We start from the raw sequence: 9,123 nt of genomic DNA on the forward strand, positions 1-9,123 counted from the left end.
TGTTCCCAAAAAAGCTCCAGAAGTCCTGTACGCAGTTGTGGTTGGCCGCTCGAACACGGCCCATCCGCACTGCGCGCTGCGGTTATTGGTAGGCACATCTGCCTATTTAAAGATTTTTGGCCATACCAGGTATACAAGTACACGTACCGTATTAAACCGTAGACTGACCGGTGAGTCATTGAAACCGTACGTATCAGAATTATAAACGTACGTTACTACCGGTACGGTTTGGCACCTCTATACTCGGCTCATTCTGCTGTATTGAACAGTGTTGACACACTGTGTTAATAATTTGTTAAGTAGTTCTAAGGTTTTTAGGACGAATATCCGTGGTTGAATCCTGCTCAGGAGCCAGGAAGAAGCTTTTGCTAATTTGGCATGAGTTTCCGTCGTGACTGAATGAGTAGCGATTACTACTAGCGATGCTATCTCAGTAGGGATAAGGAAGCAAGTCTACGCAACTTGGAGTCTCAAACTCATCTTTTGACTGGATTTTCTACAGCAGTACGTTGCACCTTTGAATTTCATAGAAAGTTATCGTTTGAAACTAACGTAGAAGTGTCGAAACTTAATGCAGCAGCCTGAAGGTTAATTTGGACAAGGAAGTTTTGAGCAGCAAGTATCGTACATGCGATTTCTGGTTTTGCAGGTGTCAGCTGGCAACATGAGTGGCAAACCAGTTGCTGCTGGACAGATCATAGCGTTCAGCGAAGTTTGGGTTTGGTCGTTTGAGTGGCACCAACACCAGACACGTTGCGCTTTTTGTTTTCGGAACTCTACAAGTCTGCGATCGTGTCAAGGATGCCAGTTGTATCGATACTGCAACGCAGAATGTCAGGTACTCATGGATGACAGCTTGTGCTTGCAGCCTGTAGCAGAACAGATCGTGGTTGTGGTAGCCTTGTACAATACACTACGGTGATCTTGAGATTTGCAAAATTTCGTTTATTAAGCCAGCGGTAACCCTTAAGCATAGCTGATGGGTTGTGCTGCTCGATATTTCAGCGCGCCGACTGGAAAAAGGAGCACAAATGCGAATGCGATCTTCTGAAGCGTGTCCGAGACTACAGACAAGAAACCGAAATTCACCCTGAGGTCCATCGTATGGCGAGGATGATGCGGCTTGCCAGCGGTATACAGGGCGACACTTCGCAAACATTTGCCACGAGTTCCATCATTCTGCTCAAAATCCTGAACAGAATGCATGTAAGGCAAACTGCGCAGACTACTGCACGGTGTACAAAAGTGACAAGATTAAGGGTGTGCATACGAATTTGCAGTATCTTTTCTGAGGCCTTTTGTTTGTGTTTTGCAGATTAATAGGAAGGAGACTATCTCCGGTCGTGACAAAAAATTGTTAACCGGGGAAATTCTTGAAATGTTCCCTAAAGCTAGCACAGTTGTGGCAGCACGGTATATATTTGTAATTCATTGCGTGGTTTTTCGTCGTTTCAGACATACTTTTCTTCTTTCTCCACACGGTGTGCTTTTATAGGAAACTGGATTTTGCTCGAGAAAAAATGTTCCAGGGTTTATTGAAAGCAGCACTTCCGGATTTGATGGAATTTCTAGCGGGTGAACCGGTTCGGCCGGAATTTTTTCTTGCCGAAACTCTCACAACAATTGCGCTGCATCAGCATGCTATGACTGATTATCTCGGAGGTCGTCCTGTCTTCTTCGGAATGGGTCTCTATCCCCGTTTCCCCAATGGGCTTTTACGGGAAGCGTGCTCCGATCAAAATGCCGTAAAGCTGTGCCGTGGACGGACCCTCTTGCTGTACGCTTCGGACGACATTCCCAGTTACACTGGACTTCACGATGTATGTGACCAATGCGGTTTTGGAGCACTTGATCATTGATATTTTTTATGGGATAATCTCACGGTTACGTCCGATTATTCTATACAGGTGCTGTTGCGTGATTTGAGGGAGTTTCCCTTCAGATGGCCGGTAAAACAGCGGCGCGCTATGTACGCAGACAAGTTTGACGGCGAGGAGTGCACTTGTCGAAAATGTACCAAGGAATACGTAAGTTTCTTAATGATAAATATTTTGTTACAGAATATGCTATACGAGCACCAATAATTTGTAATTTTGTGCTCGCTTTTTTAAAAAGTAGTTATTTTGTTCTGTTATTTTTCTCTTTCAATTTTGTCTTGATATTTCCGCAGGAAGCGACTATAAATCCGTTGAAGTGTGCCACGAAAGGATGCCGAGAACGTATTCCAAGTAATGATCGCGCCCTAGAGCCCTGTGCACAGTGTGGTGCAATCAACGAAGCTAATCTCCGTAAGCTGCAGACGTTTCTGAATAAGCACGAGGAGGAGTTTGCCGAATACTGTGCCATGTGGCAGAAGAATGACTGTGAAGCTATCATGCCAAAGAAATTCCTCTTATGGAAGGAGCTGGAAAAGGCTGATATTCTGCAGCCGGAAGCGCATCTTCGCTTTGTCCTTGGCTGGGATGTGGCTCGAGGTTGCGACGAAACTGGACGACATCAGGAAGCGTGGGAATTATTTCGTCCCATGATTACATGTTTGCGGTAAGTCTCTTACGGAATTGATTTTTACATACCGGTTGAATGAAAGACTGGCTCATATGGGATTATTTTTACATATTACTTGTTGAATGAAAGACTGGCTCATAATTTCACACTTTCACAGGGATATTGCTCCCAGATACAATATTTATCGGGCCCAGTTTCTCCGCGAAGCGTCTACGTGTGTCTTAAACTGGGGAATGAAATTTGTGGCAATGAGTAAAGCCCAGAAGACTCGTCTGGTGCCGCTGCTTTCGGATGCGTTACCGTTGGCAATTGACTGCATGAAAGAGACGCTGGATACCTATTTGACATTGTGCGGGGAGTGTGTAATCTCTGTGGATATTGAAGGAGCATTGATGATGGAAGAGATGTTTTTGGCACAAGTTTTAGAATTTTTTAAAGGGTGAATTGGACAAAGTCAGTGGCAGAGTCGTGTAATCGAAAATAGGCGTAATCTTTGCGTGCCCAACTGACTTAGAACATTTTTTTATGGAGAAGTGTTGCGATTTTCAGTTTTACTTTTTTAACTCACTTGTCAGGTCATGTTGACCAAATGTGGCAGTGCATGATTTTACTGCTCACTGTCAGTTTTATTATTGTCTGAGAATTGTGATTATAAATTTGCAGTGCGACTGAAGTAATAAGGATTAAAGATCAATAATCCATGGGGATGGACGCGTTGATCACAGCGAGTTACAATTATGCCGAGAAATAAAAAGTAATAAAATAAAGTTTGTAATAGTCATTTGTCGGCTCGTTATACCAGTGTGTAATAAGTACGTAATTGTAAATTGTTACATAATGCAAGCCAACATTGAGAAAGACCGAAAACAAGAAAATGAAGAAACATTTTCGACCACGGGCCGAGATCGTACTGACATTGGTCTGCCGGCGGAAGTACTGTAATCGCCGTCGGCAGTCAGTACTTACATTATTTACATTCATGACTTACTTATTTACATTCATGATACGGTAACTCACTTTGATAATACGTCCGGCTGAACTATCCTGGTTGACGCTTACCGCAACATTAAATTTTATGATTTTACATACACAACAAAAAACAAGGACACTTTCACTAACAATAAAATGACTAATGAAGTAACAATAAGCCTACTTAATACTGTACTTACCATTAGCTTACTAGTCACAGCAGTCAGTGCCTCAGTGGTGCTAAGTGCTAACTGCTTATTAAACAGCTTACTACAGCTGTAAAAATTATGTAGATCATGCTGCCGAGTGCAGAAGAGAAATCTCCATTCTTATGCGTGCACGGCTGCACGCGTTTTGTAGTAGACTGCTGATAAGCACTTTTTTGTTTTTTCCACTTCCATAAGTTGCTTTCCTGTTGAGCTGCCATCACGTTTGCGTTAAGTATTTCCGTATTACGATTCTAATGCGCAGACATAGCAAAGTTGTAAGCTACCAGTCACTAGCACAGTCATTGCTTGGTGATCGATTTGTGATTCTGACCACCAGACATCCCGCTGATTAACCAGCGCTTTCGATAATGGTGGACTCCAGCGAGCACACAGCAGAAAACTTCGCTGGCCGAGGGTTTCGGACTGGGGAGCTTATTATGGAATGCGAACCCTGGGTATGGTCACTGGAATGGGATAATCAAAGTGTATTTTGTGCGTATTGCCTGAAACGCACGTCGGATTTGAAAACCTGCACGCAGTGCCACACGTATCGCTACTGCGGCGAAGATTGTCAGGTATGTAAGTATGTTATATAGATATATGTATCTGTATATAATAATAACGAGTGGAGTCTGTGGACTGATGCTGTGCCTTTCGGCTGTCGCTATAATCATGTTACATTTAATGCTGGTTATGCCGCTAAATTAACTTAACGTGGAATTCTCATTTATATGACGGAACAGCGAAATCTTGGTGAAATGAAACATGCCTTTTGCAGAAACTGGACTGGAAGAAGGAGCACAAACTCGAGTGTTTTTTGCTGAAAGGTATCAGCTACTACAGGACAGAAATAAGCCGATCCATCTCCAAGTTCGAAATGAATTCGTTGTTCACGGTGGAAGTGTTGATGCTGATAAAGATGATGAACAAGATATATGTACGCTAAATCAAAATGCAAGTTCTTACGGGATATGGGCAACATGTTTAGAAAGCCACTTTGCAAAAGACTGTACGAGTCTTTACGCATATGTTTAGGTTTAACTGCTCATTTGTAGGTGCGGTGTTGTGATCTGACCCGTTTCCCTTTTAACTGGCCCTTAAAAGAACGCCGCCAGCTGTTTGAGAAAGAATTCGGACATGCATGTAGTTGCCGTAAATGCACACCGTAATATGTAAGCCGCATTAAATTTTATTTAATATGAGTCTTAATTGCAGTGCACAATTAACTTAAGCGAAACTTTTATAAAATTTTCTGCTCTTTTTTAGGAAGCAGAGATTAATCCGTTAAAGTGTATGACCAAAGGATGTTCGGAACGCATACCCAGTGACGAGCGAGCCTTACTCCCATGCGAGGTGCGGCGCCATTAACGAAGCCAAACTGCTCAAACTGAAAGCTGTAATGAAGAAATATGCAGATCTCTTTGATATGTGCGCTCGTCAAGTGGAAAATTTGGATTCTGATGAAAGCCTTACCAGACGGATTCATCTGCTGCAAGAACTGGAGTCGGCTGATGTTTTGCAGCCTGATGCTCATATACGCTTTATCAGCGGATGGAATGTGGCGCGATTTTACGAGAATACGAACCGCTGTCATGAGGCACTAAAACTGTATCGCGAATTGGTAGTTTGCGTTCGGTGCGCTTTGACAAAACGGTAGCATGACTAATTTGTTTGACAGGTATGACGTTTTGCAGTACTGTCTTTCCGCCTCTTCATCTTCATCGGGCTCGTTATATTCACTGGGCGGGATTGTGTGCACCGAACTGGTGGAATCAGTCGCTGAGCATGTTAGGCGGGGGCGACGGAAGCCGCAAACCCTCGGTGACGCTTATCAAGGTTGCCCTTCGGGAAGCAGTAGACTGGTTACACGAGTCCTTCGAGATTTACCGGAAACTGTATGGGAAAGATTGCACAATAGCTGGGGAAGCTGCTGTCATGCTAAACGGGGCAAAGTTTATGCTGAGCCGGTTATGAGCGGAACTTTGAAGTTTGAATCATTTCCTTAACAAATATTTCGTAGTAAAACTAGAAGAGTAGCATCATCGTATATCTATATGTATACTGCTCGTATTCATCATTCTTTAGATTTCAATACTGCGGATCATGCGGTGATGGAAAATGACTGTTTTTTATTTCTGTATTTTGATTGACTATTTTTGTTCTTCTTGGGGATTAAGGGCATAAATCTCCGACTTGTGAAAATCGCAGTGTTGGTAACTTGGTACAAAATATAGATAATTACAACCATACCTGATTTCCGCGGTTTCAGTAAGTACATTCTGCATTAATGTTGACCTCTGTTTAAGAAGCCGAACACACCTACAATAAGTACGCCTTGTGGTACCGCGCGCATCTTTCTTTTTTGTACTTTTTCGCGAATATGCTGCGAATTGAGAAATCTGGAAGTATTCGAAGTTCGAACAGTATTTATACGAGTAGGTACTTGTGTATAAGATCCACTAATCTAGGAGTGATTAGACAACTGCAATCGGCGCGCAGTTAAGTAGTGACCGTCGGTCCGTCTTTAACGTAAGTACAGTAAAACCTGGTAACTAAATACACCGACGGTTCCGCAAATCCCGTATTCATTATCCAGGTGTACATATTTAATTTTCAGAACTGCCCCCAGGCCCGGGCCCAAGGGTAGTAAACATTTTCGCCCCCCTCCCCGGTTAATACATATAGCAGAACTATTACATTTGTGCAGTATGTTAGCTTCGGTAAAGTAATATTAGAACATGCACTGTGCACTTCGCTTACAATTGAACGAAAAACTTACAGTTTAGCAAAAAAGAATCTAGCGTCTGTTGCTTTGCTTTCGCTGCATTAGCCAGCTTTTTCTCCAAAGTCAAATCATTTCGCTTCCATTTGTCGACGATAGTTAATTTTTAACGGTATTAAACTCAAAGACTGGCAACACACTGTTTTTCATCTGCTCGACGTAGCCAAGTTCTGCATGACACTTACAACTGATTTTAAGTTTTTAACGCGGAAGTTTTGTTGTATTTTGTTTGTCTTGGCAGAGTGTATGTAGCCAGCAGGTTCTTACATATGCATCCGGTTATATAAGACCAAAAGTGTATGTAAGCCTATTATACAGGTGTATGCACTGTACAGGATCCCCCTTATGTTATAGTCTACGGGATGCGCCGGTTCCGATTTCAGCGTATGTATTTACTTTCCAGGTGTATTTGTTTACCAGGTGTATGTAGAGACAGGTTTTACTGTATTGTAACTTCAGCCGTTTTGACGTCCATTTAGCGGCTCGATCAAAGTGTGAGCATTGGCGCACTCTGCCTGGTTCTGGTTTATATCCCAGGCAACTGATTTTAAGTTTCAAGTACGACTGTACGAGTACCGTACTACTGTATTGCACTCATCTGTACTACATAGTATTTTGACTTACTTTTTGATGCTAATTGTAAGTTGCTAACCGTTGGCTACTACATTTGCACCATTAATACTTTTTCTTGTTTCATAATGATAACTTGCGTTGTAGTGTGCTGCATTATCGCATTTATCACCGAGTGATAGGTGCGTAGCTGTAATGAATCCTAACCGCATTCACTTTTGACAGATTCAATTCATCCTAAGACTGATACGAGGATGGCTGATACAATCTCCCAGAAAGCAGGAGCCTCTAGCGGGAGAGCGGTCCTTGCTGGGGAGCTCATTATGGATTGCGCGCCTTTGGTATGGTCGCTGGAATGGCGTAATCACACGGTGTTTTGTGCACACTGCCTCCAACGTTCGTCGCATTTGAGAACCTGCACGCGATGTCACACGTACCGCTACTGCGGGGAATCATGTCAGGTACGCTGCGCTTTACAGCTGCACCTTTAACTTGCCCTTCCGTTACTGTTTAACCGACAAGCGGTTCTGGGTGTCGGGATATGGGTGTCTTTGTACGCATTACGCAGCTAGGCCAGCTACCTATGGCTTATGAGCGCATTTTACGTTGCGTTTAAAACTTTAAAAAATGCCTGTGACCAAAGAATTTCCATGCCTAATGCATGTCAATAAAGCAACCTATGCGAACTGAATGTACTGTTGCAGAAACAAGACTGGAAGAAAGAGCACAAGTCCGAATGTTTGCTGCTGAAAGGCATCAGCGATTACAAAACGAAGTTAACGAACTGTCGATCGGTTTCGACGTGGGAAATGGATTCGTTATTAACGGTGGAGGTGTTGATGCTGATCAAGATGATGAACGGGATCAATGTAAGATATGTGACATTGTAGCTAAAATTGACTTTAACTTGGGCTTGGTGATACTGGAAAACAGTGAAGACTGGATTGCCCCTTCGCTTTTGCAGAACATTCTTAAATGTGGCTTTCTGGCTCGATGGCAGGCATTCTCGCATGATGAGAGGCAATCCACGTCCGTCCAAAATGTTTTGAACTTGTTTCCGTATGATCATACGAAGCAGAACCCGAAGTAAGTACTGTAAGCATCATAATTATTTAATTATCTGTTCCGAAAAGACGGAAACTGATTAATTTTAAAACCGGGAAGTTATGTTTGTGTATCTTTCAAAGTTTTCCCTCGTTAATCATTCCATGAAAAATGTAGATTCCTGCAGCTTGTTCAAAAAAAGCTCTTCCGAGACCTTTTGAATGCGGCTTTCGCGGAGTTGTCAAGGGAATTGCCAAAATCCTTTTCCGACGCTCTTCTCATCGAAATGTACAACAGAATCTGCCAGAACTGTCACTGGATGGCTGACCATACCGAGGACAAAGCAGGCCGGGCGCCGTATGCGGCAGGACTGTATTTCGACGCGTTGCAGTGTAACATGGTGCGGGTCTGCTCGGATCACAATGCCACGGTTGTCTTCCAAGGCAAACGACTGCAGTTGCTGGCTATTGAAGATATTCCCAGTTACACTGGACTCCAAGACGTGAGAGAATCCTTTCGCGCGAAAATCGACAGTTTTATTTTCAATAACAACGAACGTTAATTTGCAAATGCGGTGCTGTGATTTGACCCGCTTCCCTTTTCAATGGCCCATCAAAGAGCGTCGACAGTTGTTCGAAGAAGAGTTCGGACGCGTGTGCGAGTGTCGCAAATGCACACCGGAATATGTAAGCGGATTTAAAATGGCAATAATTTTACAAACTTTTCATGGTTTTCGGCTCCATGAGACGCACATTACTGTGCGCTGCACAATGTGAAAACAGTGCAACGGAAGGCTTAACGGTAGTAAATTCGATTAGGGTTGAACCGGTTTTGCGGTTACAGTCAGTTCCGCAACAGGATAAGCTTAATAAAAAGAGTATGGCTGGCAATCAGTTACCAATCAGTTAAAGCGACGATCACTGTCGCACCAATGTAAAGTTGTAAACCAATGACGTCTAGCGGTCCAGCGTTATCCAAAGTTAATTATGACAGCCTTGACCGAAGTTATTAATTAGTTAAAATTTTATTATGCCCACCTTCCTC

The 9,123-nt window shown here is 43.0% G+C and overlaps 3 protein-coding genes across 4 annotated transcripts; all 3 read left to right on the forward strand.

Moving 5' to 3' along the window:
• Positions 1 to 291: 291 nt before the first annotated feature.
• On the forward strand, positions 292 to 3,167 carry LOC129585332 (uncharacterized). Its single transcript, XM_055477974.1, has 8 exons — positions 292 to 504; positions 650 to 838; positions 1,006 to 1,206; positions 1,316 to 1,413; positions 1,496 to 1,820; positions 1,908 to 2,027; positions 2,171 to 2,541; positions 2,663 to 3,167. Exons 2-8 carry the CDS (start codon positions 665 to 667, stop codon positions 2,946 to 2,948), a joined length of 1,575 nt encoding a protein of 524 aa, XP_055333949.1. The 5' UTR covers positions 292 to 504; positions 650 to 664; the 3' UTR covers positions 2,949 to 3,167.
• Positions 3,168 to 3,831: 664 nt separating this feature from the next.
• Positions 3,832 to 5,845, forward strand: LOC129585353 (uncharacterized). 2 transcript variants are annotated; one of them, XR_008690014.1, is made up of 5 exons: positions 3,832 to 4,258; positions 4,462 to 4,620; positions 4,739 to 4,855; positions 4,950 to 5,318; positions 5,378 to 5,845. XR_008690014.1 is itself a non-coding variant. In XM_055477993.1 (4 exons), exons 1-3 carry the CDS (start codon positions 4,052 to 4,054, stop codon positions 4,850 to 4,852), a joined length of 480 nt encoding a protein of 159 aa, XP_055333968.1. In that variant the 5' UTR covers positions 3,832 to 4,051; the 3' UTR covers positions 4,853 to 4,855; positions 4,950 to 5,845. The 2 variants fall into 2 exon arrangements, 1 of the variants encoding a protein (XP_055333968.1); XM_055477993.1 differs by having other exon boundaries at positions 4,950 to 5,845.
• Positions 5,846 to 7,131: 1,286 nt separating this feature from the next.
• Positions 7,132 to 8,779, forward strand: LOC129585363 (histone-lysine N-methyltransferase SMYD3-like). Its single transcript, XM_055478009.1, has 4 exons — positions 7,132 to 7,496; positions 7,740 to 7,904; positions 8,000 to 8,121; positions 8,257 to 8,779. The coding sequence occupies exons 1-4, from the start codon at positions 7,290 to 7,292 to the stop codon at positions 8,639 to 8,641; spliced, it is 879 nt and encodes a 292-aa protein (XP_055333984.1). The 5' UTR covers positions 7,132 to 7,289; the 3' UTR covers positions 8,642 to 8,779.
• Positions 8,780 to 9,123: the final 344 nt, after the last annotated feature.

Source organism: Paramacrobiotus metropolitanus, unplaced genomic scaffold (assembly GCF_019649055.1).
Source record: "Paramacrobiotus metropolitanus isolate TYO unplaced genomic scaffold, Prichtersi_v1.0 Parri_scaffold0000016, whole genome shotgun sequence".
Taxonomy (NCBI): domain Eukaryota; kingdom Metazoa; phylum Tardigrada; class Eutardigrada; order Parachela; family Macrobiotidae; genus Paramacrobiotus; species Paramacrobiotus metropolitanus.